This window comes from Anopheles stephensi, unplaced genomic scaffold, assembly GCF_013141755.1.
Source record: "Anopheles stephensi strain Indian unplaced genomic scaffold, UCI_ANSTEP_V1.0 ucontig292, whole genome shotgun sequence".
Taxonomy (NCBI): Eukaryota; Metazoa; Arthropoda; class Insecta; order Diptera; family Culicidae; genus Anopheles; species Anopheles stephensi.
Genome location: NW_023405227.1, coordinates 16,196 through 35,841, shown reverse-complemented (window position 1 = coordinate 35,841; position 19,646 = coordinate 16,196). Strand labels below are relative to the sequence as shown.

At 45.3% G+C, this 19,646-nt stretch overlaps 1 protein-coding gene across 2 annotated transcripts; it reads left to right on the top strand.

The window, feature by feature from the left end:
- The first annotated feature begins 246 nt into the window (after positions 1–246).
- LOC118516434 (uncharacterized protein K02A2.6-like) lies at positions 247–5,525 on the top strand. 2 transcript variants are annotated; one of them, XM_036062313.1, is made up of 2 exons: positions 247–4,394; positions 4,481–4,703. In XM_036062313.1, the coding sequence occupies exons 1-2, from the start codon at positions 674–676 to the stop codon at positions 4,558–4,560; spliced, it is 3,801 nt and encodes a 1,266-aa protein (XP_035918206.1). In that variant the 5' UTR covers positions 247–673; the 3' UTR covers positions 4,561–4,703. The 2 variants fall into 2 exon arrangements, with proteins under 2 accessions (XP_035918206.1, XP_035918205.1); XM_036062312.1 differs by having other exon boundaries at positions 248–4,306; positions 4,481–5,525.
- Positions 5,526–19,646: the final 14,121 nt, after the last annotated feature.

Below are 19,646 nucleotides of genomic sequence, written 5' to 3'. Positions count from 1 at the left end.
AAGGCAAATATGGGATGCCAAATCAGAATCTAGCATTTTCATGGGATACGGAAGCAGTTCCAAGACGTATCGAGTTTATAACATAAAGACTAAGAAAGTTATCGTTAGTCGGGATGTCATATTTGTGGACGAGTGTTCAACGGATCGAGCTTCTCAGTTTGGAGAAACTTCTACTGAAGTTAGTCTTGGTGAATTCTATTTTGAACCTGATGATGATAGCGATGCAGAATACGACGATGCTATTGGAGATCAAGCAGAAGCTATTTGTTGAGTGTATACTCGACCAAGCAGCGGAGGCCCGGACCGTAACGCCGTTACTCGGTCCTGTCAACGGATGACAGCGATCGACGTGCCATGCGGTTCATCCTTCGTGTTCGGGCTTCGGGACCGATCGGCCTCCTTCTTGATCCAGCCGCTGCCGAGACAGGACGCGTTAGACGAGCGAAGTTTTAGCGTGTGTGTGTGTGTGCGTGTGTAATAAGTGTAATAAGTGTAATGTAATAAATAAGTTTTAATTTGTTGTAAACCGCAATCGTCCGCGTACCGGCATCATTGTCTCCCCCGATATCACCAACATAAAAGTGGCGACGAGGAAATTTGGTAAAAAAAAAAGTGATACACACGCAGAGCAACAATTCCTTCCTCACGCAAACGCCGTCGTACGGACTCATCGATGGAGGAAGAGCAGCGCCGTCTCTCGCAGCAGTTCGAAACCCCGGGTACTGCGTTACTACAACCCGGATACGGCCAACCGCTCCCGCCAAACGCTCCAGCGGTCGAGCAGCAGGGATCTCAAGCGTCCTCGGTACATTTTTCGCCATCGCTATCATCAGCGCCCACAAGCCTTCATCCGCCATCGCTCGCTCCAGCCGCTTCGATGCAGCACCCGCCATCGCTACCAGGCGTGTCACAAAACGGTGAGCCAACAATGTATCAAATAATGCAGCTTCTACGCCAATTAATGACAAAAATTGAGCAACAGCCGCCAGCATCACTGCCCACAAACGCATCGCAGCAGCAGCTACCAGTAGTGCATCCGCCAAGTGCATCACAGCAGCAACCACTAGTATCGGAAATCGCGTCGCAACCGCAGCAGCAGCATCGGTCAGCTCCAGCCAATCCGGAGCAAATCCTGGACTCGCTGGCGAGAAACATCACCGAATTCCGCTTCGAGGCTGAAGCCGGTCTAACGTTCGAGGCGTGGTACTCGCGCTACGAGGATCTGTTCGTCAGTGATGCAGCCAGGATTGACGATGCGGCCAAGGTACGAATGCTCATGCGGAAGCTAGGATCAATGGAGCATGAGAGGTACGTGAATTACATTTTACCCCGTAATCCCCGCGATTTAACATTTGAGGCTACCGTGGAAAAATTGAAGGCCATTTTCGGCAAGGCAGAATCCCTTTTAACTAAACGCTACAAATGCATGCAAATCGTCAAAACGAAAGCTGAGGATTTTTTGGCCTACGCATGTCGAGTCAATCGGGCATGTGTTGATTTTGAGCTGAACCGCATGGGTGAAGAACAGCTCAAGTGTCTGATTTTTGTATGTGGGCTGAAAGAAGACACGGATAGAGATTTTCGGGTAAAGCTGCTCTCGCGTATCGAGGAACATGCTGAAATCACCCTCGAGCAATTATCGGCGGAGTGTAGTCGTCTGGTGGCATTAAAGAAGCAAAATGCGATGATCATTGGAGAAAAAGAGGAGCGAGTGTTGGCAATTCAAAATGGCGCGCGCCGTAGCCATCATGGGTTTCGCGGCAAAGGATTGCGCTCGCGTCCCATACATCGTGATGACCGGTCGGGAAAACCAAGTAACCCTTGTTGGTTCTGTGGAGCTTTGCATTGGGTGAAGGATTGTCCGCATACTAACCATAAGTGTCGTGAATGCGGTGAAGTTGGTCATCTGGAGGAACGCTGCCGCAAGCAGAAGCATCGGGCTGGCCGAAAGTTTTATCGCCCAACGCGATTTGCTAAAACCGTCACGGTGTGCAGCGTACGGGCTAGTCGCAAGTTTGTGGAAGTTTCCATCAATGGAGTTGGCATCCGGTTGCAGCTAGATACGGGTTCAGATATATCGGTCATAGGTCGTTCAGCGTGGGAGAAAGTAGGGAAGCCGTCATTGGTGCAGCCTACCGTTTGCGCAAAGACTGCCTCTAATGAGAGGCTGGAGCTACTTGGCGAGTTTAGAGCAGAGGTTGCCATTTGTAATGCTACCAAGCCGGCGATCATCCGTGTGGCTCAAGTCGATTTATTGTTACTGGGAGCAGACTTGATTGACCTTTTTGCTCTTAGCTCCGTTCCAATGGATGTGTTTTGCGCCAAAGTTTCGACGACCGCACAGATTCCCAAGGAATTGCAGAGCCGTTTTCCGGAAGTTTTTCGTGGCACAGGGCTTTGCACGAAAGCGCAGATCAAGCTGCAGCTTAAGGATAATTGCCGTCCGGTGTTCCGCCCGAAGCGACCGGTTGCATACGCAATGCAGGCTACAGTAGAGGAAGAGCTCGATCGCCTGGTCCAGATGAATGTGATCACACCTGTTGATTACTCGGAATGGGCGACACCAATAGTCGTCGTACGCAAAAGCAGTGGAGCTATTCGAATCTGCGGCGATTATTCGACGGGGTTGAACGATGCGTTGCGTCCGCATGAATATCCGTTACCGCTCCCCGATGATATTTTTGCAAGATTGGCCCATTGCAAATTTTTTAGCAAAGTGGATTTGTCAGACGCATTTTTGCAAGTTGAGATTGAAGAGCGTTACAGGCCCCTTTTAACGATCAACACGCATCGAGGTCTTTACCTTTACAATCGTCTGCCTCCTGGATTAAAGGTTGCGTCAGCCGCGTTCCAGCAGATAATGGATGCGATGCTCGCCGGATTGTGTTACACTTCTGGCTATCTGGACGACGTTGTTGTCGGGGGAAGAACTGAAGAAGAGCACGATGAAAATCTCAACAAGGTGCTTCAGCGTATTAAAGAATTTGGGTTTACTATCAAAGCTGAGAAGTGTGCTTTTAAGACGCATCAGATAGAGTACCTCGGGCACATAATTGATCGTACTGGCCTTAGACCAAATCCAAAGAAAATTGATGCTATTGTAAACCTACCAGCTCCATCAAATGTGAATGAAGTCCGCTCGTTTTTGGGTGCCATTAATTACTATGGAAAATTTGTGCCTAACATGCGGAATTTGAGATACCCCCTGGATAACTTGTTGAAAGATGGCAATCAGTTTGTATGGACGAAGCAGTGCGGAGAGGCCTTCAGAAAGTTCAAGGAAATATTAAAGTCTGATCTGCTTCTGACACATTATGACCCTACGGCTGAAATCATAGTAGCCGCAGACGCCTCATCGGTTGGGCTCGGAGCCACCATTAGCCACAAGTTTCCGGATGGATCAATAAAGGTGGTGCAGCACGCGTCACGGGCTCTAACGAAAGCAGAAGAGGGGTACAGCCAGATTGACCGCGAAGGACTGGCTATCATCTTTGCAGTAACCCGATTCCACAAGATGCTTTATGGCAGGCATTTCCGCCTCCAAACCGACCACAAGCCATTGCTGCGCATCTTTGGATCAAAAAAGGGAATTCCTGTGTATACTGCCAACCGGCTGCAGCGGTTCGCTCTAGCGCTGCAGCTATACGACTTCGAAATCGAGTACATACCCACGGATAAATTCGGCAATGCAGACCTGCTGTCGCGGCTCATCAGCAAGCACGCGAAACCGGAGCAGGAGTACATGATCGCGAGTATTGAGCTTGAGGAGGCTGTAAATCACGTAGCCATACATTCGCTAAAAGTCTTTCCGATTCATTTTGAAGAGGTTGCAGCAGCTACGAAAAAGGACCCTCTACTGCGCGAAGTGTACCGCTACGTCCAATCGGGTTGGCCAGGCAAGGTCAGTTATGGTGCGGAATTGGCCCAATTCCACAACAGAAGGGAAGCACTGACGACCGTTGGCGACTGTATCCTCTTCGGAGAGAGGATTGTGATTCCCGCAGCTTTGCAGCAGAGATGCCTTAGACAGCTTCATCAAGGGCATCCGGGCATCCAGCGAATGAAGGCGATTGCACGCAGTTTCGTGTATTGGCCATCATTGGACAGCGACATCGCCGATCGAGTTGCTTCATGCGAAGCATGCCAGGCTGCGGCGAAATCACCACCATCCCAGATACCATCATGTTGGCCGAAGCCACCTGGGCCTTGGCACCGCGTACACATCGATTACGCTGGACCTGTGGAGGGAGCCTATTTCCTGATTGCGGTAGATGCCTACTCCAAGTGGCCGGAAATCATTAAAACTGCAAGTATTACCTCATTCGCTACAATATCTATTTTGCGAGGAATATTTGCCAGATTTGGACCGCCAGTTACATTGGTCAGCGACAACGGTACCCAGTTCTCCAGCGAGGCCTTCAAGGAGTTCTGTGAGTGTAACGGCATCGACCATGTTCGCACACCGCCTTTTCATCCACAGTCCAACGGCCAGGCAGAGCGATTTGTGGATACCTTCAAGCGATCACTGAAGAAAATACGGGCGAGGAACGTGTCCCTTGAAGAGGCCCTGGACTTGTTTCTTCTCACGTATCGCTCAACACCAAATCCTGCTTTGGACCAGCGCACACCAGCCGAAGTGATGTTTGGAAGAACGACCAGGACAATTCATCATCTATTGCGCCCTCCTGCAGCATCGGAGTCTACAGCGAAGGATGACTTTCGTGAATACCAGCCTGGTGATTTAGTGTATGCCAAGGTGTATCGGGCAAACTCTTGGAATTGGATAGCAGGGAGGATTGCTCGCAGAATTGGCAACGTCATGTACGAGGTTGTGTCGCACGACCAGAGAAGACTTCGGCGTCATGTGAATCAGCTCCGCCGCCGTGTCGCTAGCTCATCAGAACGGAACGAGATGGATCAGCACCAATTTCCCCTTAGTTTACTTTTAGATGAGATGAGTTTGACGTCTCGTCAGCAGTCGCCGTCCGCTTCGCTGCCAACGGAGCCAGCCTCATCTTCGGCAGCACCGGCGCTGACAGGGGTTCAGCGAGCACCGGCATCATCGCCAGCATCATCCGTGCAACCGGAGGTACAACGAGCGGCTTCGTCTAGTGGCAGCAGCAACACCCAGCAGACACAGCTACCACGACGATCTTCTAGGACTAGAAGACTGCCTCGTAGGTTCAGCGCGTATCGGCTGAATTAAAAGGGGGAGGTGTTGAGTGTATACTCGACCAAGCAGCGGAGGCCCGGACCGTAACGCCGTTACTCGGTCCTGTCAACGGATGACAGCGATCGACGTGCCATGCGGTTCATCCTTCGTGTTCGGGCTTCGGGACCGATCGGCCTCCTTCTTGATCCAGCCGCTGCCGAGACAGGACGCGTTAGACGAGCGAAGTTTTAGCGTGTGTGTGTGTGTGCGTGTGTAATAAGTGTAATAAGTGTAATGTAATAAATAAGTTTTAATTTGTTGTAAACCGCAATCGTCCGCGTACCGGCATCATTGTCTCCCCCGATATCACCAACATAAAACTATTGAACACCATCAACCGATTGAGCAGCTGCGCTGCGCTTCCTCCACAAAAAGAGGACCCACATAAGTTGGTAAGGCGTAGTGAGATGAAGCGTATCATCCCAGATACGATGCAGAAATATGATAAATCCTGTACCGTGGTTCCAGTGATGCTAATTAACCGACAACGTACCATCTTCCAGTGAAGATAATAGTCGCTGTAAAGATGCTATGAAATAAGAGTATGATGCCTTATTGGAAAATCGAACACGGGACTTGACGAGTTTGCCCGCTGGTCGAAACCCCTTGCGATCAAAGTTGGTGTATACGGTGAAAACCAATGCAGATGGCTCGATGGAAAGATTCAAAGCCAGGTTAGTCATAAAAGGTTTCTTGCAAATCAAAGGCTTGGATTACAATGAGACCTACGCACCTGTTGTTCGATTGGCTACCGTGCGGTAACTAATGTCCTTGGCTGTTAACATGGATTTGAAAATACTGCGGTTGGATGCAGTGACAGCATTTCTACAAGGAGACCTCGGAGAAGAGGAAATATACATGGAGCAGCCAAAAGGATTTGGTAATCCAGAAGCATCACACAAAGTATGTAAATTGAAGAAGGCATTGTATGGACTGAAGCAAGCTAGTAGAGTTTGGAATTTAAAACTGGTTGCTGAGCTGAAACGCATTGGATTGGTACAGTCCAATTACGATTCTTGTGTCTACTACAAGATCGATAGAGGAAGTGTGCTGATTGTAGCAGTATATGTAGACGATTTATTAATCTTCTCGAATAATGAGAGCTGGGAAAAGAGCATAAAAAACAGTTGACAAAGAGATTTAAAATGAAGGATTTAGGTCTCGCGAACAAAGTTCTTGGTATACGAGTGACCAGAGCAGATGGTTTAGTTATGCTGGATCAAGAACTGTATATAAATGAATTATTGAAGCGATTCGGTGTAGCTGAGTGCATCCCTGTACTCACTCCAGCGGATCCAGACCAGAAATTATCCAAGGAAATCAATTCACAGGAAATCAATCAAAAGCAATTTTGTGGAGAGGTTTTCGAAAAGAACTGTTGGGAATCGAAGAGCCATTGACGATTTATTGTGATAATCAAAGCGCTATCTTTTTGTCAGAGAAACAAATTGGCTACTCACCTAGAAGCAAACATATCGATGTTAGGCATCATTTTGTTATACAAAACATTGCAAGAAATCTTGTGCATGTGCAAATCATGTTTGCTAAGAAAAACAAGAAGCAGATTTGCTAACTAAGGTACTTCCTACTAGCAAATTCGAAGATGGACGAAAGGCCCTTGGAATTAAAACAATTCATGATTAAGGGGGGATGTTAGAAGAGTAATCTATGAACTGTAGTAACCTTTGATTTATCATACATGTTCATTATGTGTTCTGTTACTGAATATATCAGACGTAATTTTCAATAAAAACGATTCTGTTTACCAGGGGTTAAAAGACTGAACTTTCAGGTTTGTGATAAAGATAAGAGCTTACAAGCTCACCACAGAAGCAAAAAGCTACTCTCAACAATGCTTTCGCCGTTTTTACGTTTTCGATCCCCCTTTGCTTCCATGCTCTTCATTCTCTTAACTTTGGACTTCACTCAAGAACCTTTAAAGTGAGTGGAAGGGGGGAGATTTTTTTTTTGTTCTATGGCTTTATTGTGGGGGGATTAGTTCCCAAAGACACCCGTTCGCTAACTCGAAGCGTTACAACTAGGTCTGTGATGCCACGTGATACGTCGAATGTAAGAAACGTATAAAATAGTGCCAAACAAAACGTTTGAGAATGTTCAGAACTCTTTCCCTACCGTTGTTAAATAATTTGTTAAAATATGTTATAATTTAATTTTAGATCTTTTCCTCAAAACCTCCGTTCTTATGGGAATTGTGAAAGTTTTTTTTCATGCGTATGCGATCGGAAAAATGTTTCAAGGAGACACACAAAAACATACATGCTCAAACACACAACGGCTTACATTCGCGCACACACATGTGCGAAGGATCGACACGCGCAGTCACCCATTACGCAAGCACACACACACACAAAGAGCGAGCGCGTGCGCGTTCGTGCATGCCCACATTCGCATACCTCAATATTACCGAAAAAAAATTCTCATGCCAAGAGGTTTGCTTCTTGCAAATATGCATGTGTGGAGGAGGATAGGAGAAACAATCTCGATCATTTAGCTTTTCGATAGTGAAAAAACGTCATCTATTGAGTGCATCACTGAAGCTCTGACACTTTCTTTTTTTTTTAATATGGAGTTTATGCCTCTGGGATATCGAAAGGACGCCATGTAGTGATTAAACCACTGAAGCTCCGAAACTTTTATTTTTTTATACGGACATTCTGTATTCCAGTCGTTTAAAGCTTAATTTGTGGCGCTTGAGCTTGAGTACTATCCCAAACCTCAGTAATAATTTGATGAATTCCAGTTCAAGTTTCCTTATTCTGTTTTCTGTTAGAATTTCCTTATTCGGACAGCAGGTCACCTTAGGTCTGAAGTTAATTCGGTGGCCTGCTTCTTCCTTGGCACTGCAACCTCGAAAGGTCTCGGCCTGCCATTTCTGGCTTTCTGTGACTTGATTTTACCCGCAGCAAAGTAGTCAGCCCTGCCTAAAGGGAGGCGGTCTAGATGGGATTTGAACCCCGGTCCTGCCGTATGAAGACCGGCGCCGTTGTCGCCTCCCCCACCGGACCCCTTGGAAACATCACCGTAGGGAAAAAAGAACAAAAGAAACAAACAGAGAGAACAAAAAAAAGAGAGAAAAAATCAATAAGAAAAGCATACACAATTTCCAACTTAGAAAATTCATTAAAAAATCATTTAATTTCATTTATAAAAACAACAACTTTAATTAAATTGCCTTTTAATTTATTTATATACCATATAAATAACCAGCCATATAAATATCTACTTAAGTATTCACCTATTCTTAGTCTACTTAGTCACACAACTGTTTAATACCCCATCTTTATTATTCGAATTTATTTATCTATTTTTATTTATTAATTATTAATTATTACGGACTGATGCCGTATTGTCACCACTGAATGTGGTGACTGTGAATTCCATTCACGAAAAAAACAATTAAACAAAATTAACTAGGCATTTCCTCCTAGTGTGTGTGTGTGTGTGTGTGTGTGTGTGTGTGTGTGTGTGTGTGTGTGTGTGTGTGTGTGTGTGAGTGTGTGTGTGTGTGTGTGTGTGTTTTTTTTTTTTTTTTTTTTGACAAGGAGTTTAAGTACAAGGCAAGGGCGACATGGGATTTTTACCCATGTAAAAAAATCTCCTTGGCCACGCAGTGTCGCTGCCACCACTCACGGAATCACCTCGCGATATTACTTCATGAGTGGGGCTCTGCAATGGACTTAGTCAATACACACACGGAAAAACTACACATTACAAAGTTGGTAACAATACATTACACGAACACAACACTATTCACGGAGCACAGATACACTTATGAGGGACCAACACGTTGGTCTTCCTTCCACCGTCGTTGGAGACTCGTCCCGATTTGCCGCATCATGGTTGCCACAGCTTCCCACAGGTCAGCGCTTTGCAGCATCGACTCCACCAGATTTGCACTGGAAACTTCTCTGCCACACTTGCTGTTTAGCTGCTGTCGCTCTTCCGTAAACCTCGGACACTCAAACAGCACATGCCCTGCTGTCTCATCCTCGTCAACGCACGTTGGGCAACGAGGCGATGAAGCGTGCCGAAACCGGTGAAGATAGGCTCGGAAGCAGCCATGGCCGGAGAGAAACTGCGTAACATAGAAGTCGACCTCTCCGTGCTTCCTCCCAACCCAGTCTGCCACGCTAGGGATCAAGCGATGCGTCCACCGTCCCTTCGCGGAACTGTCCCACTCAGCTTGCCACTTCCTCGTCGAGTTCCTTTTCGCGGTGTTCCTTGCGTTACCGGCGTTAGGTTCCCCCGTACGTGCATTCCAGAAGCTCTCCAGATCTTCTGCCAATGTGATGCAGATAGGCACCATGCCGGCGATAACACACGCTGCTTCATAGGAGATCGTCCTATATGCGCTGGTGACGCGCTTAGCCAACATCCTATGTACTGTGTTGACAGCAGCTTGGTGCTGTTTCTGCACCAGGATGTGTGCCCACGCTGGGGCTCCGTATCTCAGCACAGAGGTAGCTACGCAGGTGTGTAGTCGTTTGGCACTTCTGCTAGGTCCACCGATGTTGGGCATAAATGAAACGAGTGTGTTTGCCGTCCTTGATGCCTTTACGCAGACCTGCTTCAGGTGCTCGTCGAACTTCAAGCGATCGTCAATGGTGACCCCTTAGTACTTGAGGTGTCTGACTGACTCAATGTACTCTGTTCCAACCATGATCGATGCCTTCTGGATCCGTTTATGACTGCTAATGACGATAAACTCAGTCTTCGCATGTGCTATCTGCAGTTTCACTGTCCTCATCCAAGAGTCGATACGTCCCACGGCGTCGGTCGCTAACATCTCGATCTCCGCGACGGATTCGCCGGTGATGGTGAGGGCGATGTCGTCCGCGAAACCGATTACTTACGCTCCTGGAGGTAACGCGAGGGTCAAGACATCGTCATACATTGCGTTCCACAAGGTGGGACCAAGTACTGATCCCTGCGGTACGCCAGCCGTGATGCTAGCGGTCTTGATTCCCTCCGCTGTGTCGTACTGCAGCATGCGTACATCGAGATAGTTCCTCAGCAGCCTGCACAGGTACGGGGGAACCTTCATTCGCTCCATTGCTGCCGCAATTGCCTCCCAGCTGGCACTGTTGAAGGCATTTTTCACGTCTATCGTGATGATTGCGCAAAAGCGTGCTCCACTCCTTTTCCGCTGGAACGCGGCATAGCCCTTTTCAAGCACTGCCAGTATCGCGTCGACTGTTGATCGCTTCCTTCGGAACCCGAACTGTCGTTCTGAGAGGCCGTATTGCCCTTCGGCATGGGCAGTCAGGCGGTCCAAGATTGGTATTTCCTGAACTTTGGCCAGGCCGTCTATGAGACCCAAGGGTCTTAGGGCCGACGGGTCACCCGGAGGTTTACCTGGTTTGGGTATCAGTACCAACTTCTGTTTCTTCCATATCGACGGGAACTGACTAGAAGCTAGAGTGCTCTGCAGTATGGCCTGGAAAACTTGTGGGTATGCCTTCATTGCTGTCTTGACTGCCTCGTTGGGGATCCCATCTGGTCCGGGGGCTTTCCCCAGTTTGAGGCGCTCGGCTATTTTCAGGACCTCGTCTATGGTTACCGGTTCTGGTACGGACTCAGGGGTACTGAAGGCAAAGCTCAGCTGCGAGGGTCCGTGTTCAGGGAATAATTGCGCGATAATTCCCTTCAGTTTCTCGGGGCATCTCTCAACGGGCGCCTTGCGAGTTGTGTGTGTGTGTGAGTGTGTGTGTGTGTGTTAAAAAAAAAATTAAAAGCGGTCCAGGCAAGACCGCTACTAAATTTCCGAGATCCTCTTTGAACTTTTCAATTATTTTCCTTTTCATTGTTGGCTTTTGGGGGGATATAAATAGGTGCAATTGTCACGTGAAGAACGCCCAGTTTTGCCTTAACTGCGACAGTTTCTATGATTTCTTGCCTAGGGGTAGGTATTCTGGTGAAAGTGTGACTCTTTCGGACACCAATCAGTACCCCCCACCCCTAGTAACGCGATCTTCACGGATTATATTATATCCCGGGAAGATTAATTTAATGTCATCCGATAGCCAAGTTTCACAGAGGGCAAACACATCGCAATTGTGTTCGCCCACTAATGCTTTAAAGGAGTTTAGCTTGCCAAGCAAACTCCTACAGTTCCACTGTATGATAGTAGCCGTAGGAGCCATTAATCATCCAAACGGACCATCATACTTAAGCATGGCCATTGAGCCAGAGCCACTGTTTGATCATTCCTTTCAGGAAAGGAAGGGCCCAAGTAGCGATCATATGCAGATGCTGCGAGAGGTTAAGGGTCAAGAGGAGGGTCTCAAGGATCTCGGATAGGGACGGGGTAGGGGTTCTCGGGAAGCTCGTGGGCTCGGAAGGAAAAACCAGGTTTTCCGCAGGAGCCTCGGTCCGAGAAGATCGCTTCTTCTTGGGCTGCTTCCTGGCAATTTGTGGGGCGGGAGTTTTGGGATCAGCGTCGCGTTTCTGGACAGGTGGAGAAACTTTAGCGAGGTGCTGTGGTGCCAAAGGTCTATTTTTTGTCTTTAGAACCTTCCGCTGTACCTTTTTGTAAAGCACTCTCGTGATCTTTACCGATCTCATTGGCACCTGTTCGGGTGCAGTCGGACTAGGCTCGCCATTTGCAGTTGTACCCAAAACTGCAAAAGGGTTCGTTGCGTTTGCTCCCTTGAGAGCATCGCTGTATGACCCGCTTGCCAGCTCGGCTATCGTTTTGGTCTGCTCCCTTTGCAGCTTCCGGTACACAGGGCACAATGCTACCTCATGCCACTCCTCCCGACAATGCGAACATTTCGAGGATGGGGATTTGCACTCCTCGGTAGCGTGAGCCCCTCTGCATTTTCCGCAGCAAATCTTGCGAGTGCAAAACGGATCGGCATGCCCAATCCGGCTGCACTTCGAACAGGTGGCCACCCTTGGCACGTATGGCTGGTCGATGGGTATCCGGAGGCCTTCTAGAATGAGGGCTTGCGGAAGTAACGTTCCCTCAAACGTAATCCGGAGGGAGGAGGTCGGGATATATTTTTATATTATAAAAAGCTTTTTTGCCTCAAGGACTTTTACCTTCGGCGTGTCTGGTGCATGAAATGCACCTACACCGAATTTAATCACATCCTCCTCCGGATAATCGAAGTCCTCGATAACGCCGGTAACTTCCACCTGAATACCGGGAATATAAACCCGGTAGTGCTCCGTAAAATCTGGATCAGCCGCAATGACGTTGGCTTGAGCCCGGTCCTTATTAGGGCGCATCCGAAAAACATCGGCAACGCCCAGGTATCTCTTAAATAACTGTGCCGCGATCGTCCTTACATCGAGCTGTTTTGATAGCGGCATGAAAAAAATAAACGGCTTACCCTCCCATGACGGCGGGTAAGCACGTGCTCGATGCTCCGATAGCGGCTCGCTGTTAAGGGTCAGCGGGATATTGCTTGCCGGTGGGGTACTACTCGAAGCCTGTGATGTTGAAGGCCTCTCTTCCAGGGCCACTTTTTTCGTGGCTGGGGTGGCCTTAGGGCGTCCTGGCTTACGCTTGATCTCCCTACTAGGCTCAACTTCCCGATCCGTCTCAGAATCCTCCTGCTCTACCCCCCATGGTAGAGCCGGACACAACGATGGGATTAGGAGAGGAAGAAAAAACTCACTGTGTATCACGATGCACAAATAAAAGCACACACTCACATACACTCAAAGGATACGAACGTCGATCGATGCGACAACGCAGCGATGATACACTCGCTTATCGCAACGATCTACAGGTGTACACACTCACAACACTAGACACAAACGTCGATCAGGGCTAAGCGCCGCTCGATCGATAGTACAAACTTCGAGCGAATGTCGGAGAAAGACGTAAACAACGATTAGCACGCTAAGCGTGATCTCGTGGGCTACGCAATCGCACTCGAGAGAAATTATCACTATCTGCCTTTAGCAAAAAACTCGTAGGAGCGCTTCCAAGCGTTAAGCATCCTCTCGCTACGGAAGCTGGAGGCAGACTGAATTTATTCATCTATTTTTTTATTTATTATGACCACATCTTAAAACAACAGTACAAAAATCTTTAGATAACTATGCAGAACATAAAAATACTACAAACAAATATTGAAAGCTTAAAACATAATAAAGAAGGAATAAACCAAACACTAAGAAATGATGACTTCCAAATAACCTGTTTGCATGAAACCTGGCTAAAATCGGAACAAAAGATAAACATACCAGGATACAATATAATTCGAAAAGATAGACCAGACGGCTATGGTGGAAGTTGCATCATAATTAGGAAAAACATTAAATATGAGATACACAACTTTCAAGATATAACAGAGAGCATTCAAACAGTATACGTAAAACTCATCACTGAAAATATACACATTATAACAATATACATCACACCACAAACTAACACAACAGACATAAAAAACACAATTAACAAAATCATCCACAATACATCAACGCAAAACAATATAATAATAACACGAGATTTCAACGCTCATCTCTCCTTTCGGAGGGATGACAAAATAGACAGAAAGGGTGAAATAATAATGGAAGAATTAGAAAACTCCAATCTAATCCTAATACCAAACAACACATACACGCACATACCCACAGACACCAACAAAAGGAAAACATCAATTGATCTCACAATAGTGTCCAACATTATGTACAATCTTTTGCTGAAACTTCGTTTTGAAATGCTGTCGCTTCGCCTTCTAGTCCGTTCTTCAGTATCAAATCCCTTGGTCCAAGAAAATTTTAAAGCGCTTCTAGAGGCAAGTTCTAAGAGCAAGATCTTGAAGATCTATGAAGATTTTATTGCCCCACAAGTGCATCCTAGCGCTCCACAGGCATTAAACCGTGCTGCCCTTCCTGAGACCTACAGTTCCCTTTTAACAACAGATTCCTCGTTGCACGAGGAAATTAAGACCATACCGAATGATCTTCGCCCGATGGTAGTTCCGGGCATTTTCAGGGATAAGTATGGCCATTTAGACCAAAGTAGCCAGTATTATACTGATGGATCATCTTCTAAGGAAGGCACCGGCTTCGGCGTTTTTAGTGAGTCCGCCGAAGCATTTTTCAAATTGCGGGAGCCGTGTAGTGTCTACACCGCAGAACTAGCCGCAATCTTGTACGCACTATTGATTATAGCAGCGAGACCTTCGGATCAGTACTTCATCTTTACAGATAGCCTTAGCGCTATTGAAGCACTACGATCCCAGAAGGTTGTTAAGAGTCAGGATTACCTTACCACCAAAATCATAGAACTGCTTGGCTCCATGTTCGACAAGGCGTTCAGGATTTCGCTAATTTGGGTACTTTCTCATTGTGGAATTCCCGGCAACAAGAAGGCAGACTTACTGGCCAAAACAGGCGTCCAACAAGGCGCATTTTACGACCGTCCAATCTCGGCCCGAGAGTTTCTTCGCCTACCACAGCAACTTTTCCTGTCTCGCTGGCAGAGCATGTGGGAGGCGGATGATCTCGGGTGATTCCTTTTCTCGATCTCTCCGCAAGAGTCCCTGCGGCCTTGGTTCGGTGGGCTCTTAGTAGACCGGGCATTCATACGCATCATGTCTCGACTTATGTCGAATCATTTCGCGTTGCATGCTCATCTGCAGCGTATAACTCTGGCCCAGTCGAAGGTGTGTGGCTGCGGTGACGGATTTCATGATGTGGATCACCTTCTGTGGTCCTGCGTGGAGTTTGAAACCGCAAGACCCTCCTTGTTGGGCGCAGTCGAGAGCATCGGCAGACGACCGGGTATAGAAATTAGAGAGGTTTTGGCGACTAGAGACCTCGCATACATGAGGCTTATCTTCCGATTCGCCAGAGACAACGGTCTTATCCTTTGATTCCGCATCTCCATGATCCTTTCAATCCTAAGACATTCCCTTACATTCCTTTTTTGTTATTCGTTGTGTTGTCTTTGTCTTAATTGTCCTTTGTAGTGCCACGGGTGATCCGTTGACGAAGCAACAGCATCCGGGGTCAAAGTCGACACTATCGTAAGAAGTGAGGCAGACTTTACTGCAATAGTGTTCTTCATAGAGCGAGTTCGGCCTTGTTGTCGTTGGGTTCGGAGGTGGTCGGCGGGCCCTACCTCGTGATTAGCAAAGATCCTGCTGTTACGGAAGGGAACTCGCCGATAGCTTCTAACTTCGGTGCAGTCTTGGTCGAGCTTGGGCTATCACTGTTGGGCAGTTTGAGGAACACTGTACAGAGGCAAATGTTTGTGCTGTCCAAAGTGTTGTTTTTTTTAGTTTGGTTTTTGTTTCCAGATCCATCCAGATCCAACGGATCATCCACATTCCAGATCCGATACGGAAGGATGATCCGTTTACGCACCACACTACCATCAACACAACACCGCCAGCAATAGACCCCGACCTAACGATTGATACAACTTCTACAATAGACCTGGATTCCACACTGCAATCACCACACACCCGCAACCGAGCATGCCCGGGATAAGGCTAAATATCAGGGAAGAAATGCCTTGGTAATTTCTTTGTGAATTTTTTGTTTTGGACATTTGTATTTCGTCAGCACAAGCGGTGCTGACAATACGGCTTCAAGCCGTCATATTTAATAAATAAAATAATATAAAAATTATGTACAATCGAATAAAAAGAACAATCAATGACAAACACATATGAAGAAGTAACCATAACACTATAGAAATCACAATAGAACAAAACAACAGAGTAAATCCTCACACTGTACTAAACAAACAAAAAATAATGAAAGACATCAACTTTATCGACACCGAACAAAATAAAACGATAAAACAAGTCTCTAACCAAATCCAAAAGATAATAAAACACAACAAAAAACAAGGTCCCCTTTAAATTATGGTGGAATAATGAAACGGAAACCGCAATGGAAAACAGAAATGAGGCAAGATCTAATTTCAACAACAATATAACTTTAGGAAACGCCATAGAATACAGGAAAATTTCAGCAATATTAAAATTGAAAATAAAAAAAAAACAAAAAGAAAACAACTGGAATAACACCATAGACGAAATAAACGAAAAAACAGAAATAAAACAACTCTGGGACCTAGTCGGAAAACTTAACAACAATAATAACAATTGTCACAACACAAACAAAGAAAGTAATATAATTAATACACAACAGCAAAATGAAAACACAAGAATTTCTAAAAATAAACTTTATCAACAACTCGAGACCCAAATTAAACATCAAAATAAACATAGACGAACAGCAAAGCACATAACTCATTAACAAAACAATATTGAACGAAATCATACAATGTAAACAAAATACGGCTCCAGGCCCAGATAAAAAAACTTACAATATGCTCAAAAATATCAGCCAGGGAACATTAGAAACAATACTAAATGAGGGAAATATGATGTGGAAAAAGGAAACATAAAAAAGAATTTAAAGATCACAAAAATAATAGCTATAAGTAAACCCAACAAAGACAGTCAAGCAATAGAAAGCTACAGAACTATATCCTTAATCCCCACAATATCAAAAGTTTTCAACTCTGCAGTATTATTAAAACTAAACAAACACATAGCAACCAACATTACATTGCCTCAACTCTCATTCAACTTCAGGAAAAAAGGACCATAATCCAATGCATAAACTACATGACCAACTCAATATACCATAATAATAGAATAAACTTAAAAACAGGAATAGTATTCATTGACCTGGAAAAAGCATACAATAGCGTCAAAACTAAAACTCTAATAGAAAAAATGATAGAGACAAACATTCCTTCAGAAATTAAAAAATGGGTCCAATCTTTCCTAAAAAACAGAACCATACAAATAGAAAGCGATAACCAAACTACAAAAAAGTTAATCACAGATGGACTCCCGCAAGGAGACGTAATGTCACCCACACTTTTTAATTTATATACCAAAGACTTCAACAAAAATATAAATAATCAAAACACAAAATTAATACAATATGCAGGCGATTTTGCCATAATAGGCCAAGGTCTGACACCTTTGGAGCTAGAAAATAACCTACAAATAGCAATCAATAAATTCATAGTAGAAATAAACAAGATAAATTTGACAATAAATGCTGGAAAAACCAAATCCATAATAATTAACGAAGCAATAAATAGAACCATACTAATTGTACAAAACAACCCAATAGAAGAAGTAAATACATACAAATATTTAGGAGTTTTTTTTTTATTCATAAAGAACGGCCGGGCCGTATTGCTATATTTAGGAGTTATCATAGATAAAAAACTCACTTTCAAAAGACACAGAATACATAAAAAATAAAGCAAACAACAGACAACGTATTAAAAATATTATGTGTAAAAAAAAACCAATCTATACCCACACAAAGCCCTCAACATACAGGGTGTTCGAGATAAATTTGACAGTTTCTGAGGGAATGGGAAAGAAATTTTTATCAAATTTATGTTAAATAATGAAAAAAATTCTACAAAGTTTAGCTTGCCATGTTTGCCGCATTTTTTATTCGAAGTACCTCCCCTCCGCGTCGATGGCCGCCTGCACCCGTTTCCGGAAACGCGCGCAAGCCCGGACAACCATGTCTATGGGGATGGCCGCAAACACGGCCTTTATTCTGGCCACCAGCTCCGCTTTGGTATTGCAGGACGCCCTGTTGATGTCCCGCTCAACTGTGCCCCACAAAAAGTAATCCATAGGATTAAGGTCAGGGGAGCTGGGTGGCCAAACGTCGGTGCTGGTGTATCGGTCGAAATTGGCAGTGAGCCATTGGCGTGTTTTTACGGCCGTATGGCATGGTGCAGAATCCTGCTGCCAAACGTACGGCCGCCCATTGGCCACCGTCTCAATCCACGGCTTCACCACGGTGGCCAGCAGGTCAATGTACCCGTCAGCATTCAGCCGCAGGCCCTGGGGGAAGATGTGAGGTGGCATCACGTCTCCCTCCGACGAGACGCACCCGAACACCATCACCGTCTGAGGAAACTTCGTCTGCGGCACACGGGGCACATCAGCACCACAGTAAGCGAGCCAGCGGTTGTTCTGTACGTTGTGCTTCTGGTCTTAACAAAAGTTCTTCTCGTCAGAGAAGAACCACAACGTGCCTGGCTGCGCCGGGTGCTTCAGCCAGCTCAGCAAGCGCTTAGCGTTGGCAAGCCGCTTTTCGCGCGTTTTTGCTGTTATGAGCTGTCCCCTACGTCGCTTGTACGACGCGTACCGCAGGTCCTCATTTAACGCCACCTTGACGGTGCTCGGGGCCACGCCAACGTCTCGCGCTAGGGCCCGAATGCCGACGCTGGGATCGGCCGTCGCCCCCTGCTGCAATCCGGCCAGGAACGCGTCGGTCCGCACACAATCCGACCGCCTGTCAAATTAAGCCCGCACACCCTGTATATAGAGCAACTATTAGAAACATACTAGAAACAGGAAAATCATTCATAAATAACAGCATAAAAAAAAACAAAATTCCATGAATTCACCAAACATTAAGAAAAGCGACAAGAGGCACTAAAACCACACCTCTCAACACATAACACGCAATAGCTGCCAAAATACCTTTCCACATAAGAAAGCAATTCATCGCAAAAAAGGAACTAGCAAAAAAAAATTTATTTTCAAAACCTATAAGAACTCAACTACAAAAACAACATAAATACAACTACAGGAAAAGGAAAAAGTCATTCCAAGAAACAATTTTTGAAAAAAAAAAAACATAAACATATACAATAATTTATACCTGGCTAAAATCAACAACACCGAAGCCAAGATCCCTATAGACATAACATTAACAAACGAAATAGGACAGAAGAATAATACGAACAAACAAACAATAAAACAAATAACCCTAAAAAAAAACCAAAAAAATCAAAATAGACCCACGATATATACAGACGGCAGCATAATAGACAACAAAGCAGGGATAGGCATGTATATAAAAACTAATAATCCTTACACATACCATGACTACAACATTAAAAACTACGCATCAATCACAACAACAGAATTAATCGCACTATACGAAGCATTAAAGACAGCAGACGAAAAGAAGTTATATAAACATCTAATTTACACGGATAGCCTTACAGCATGCAACATAATTGAAGCTCAACCTTAAAAATAAGGACAAAACTGAAGGCGACAATAACATGGATACCATCACACATAGGTATACGAGGGAACGAAATAGCAGATGATCTGGCAAAAAAGGCACCATAACCGAAAATGACATAAATAACAAATATTGATACACAGATGCCATTAAAATATACCATACAGAAATGAAAAAGGAGACTCGCGAATGGCACAGAACAACAATAGAAAACAAAGGCAAAAAAAATCGGAATTCCAAAAGAAGTTCAAATTTGACATATGGTACAAACAAACGACCCTCTCAGCAAAAGAAACTAAAATAGCAAATAAAATAATATCAGGGCACGATTTGTCTAAATATTAGGGTAACT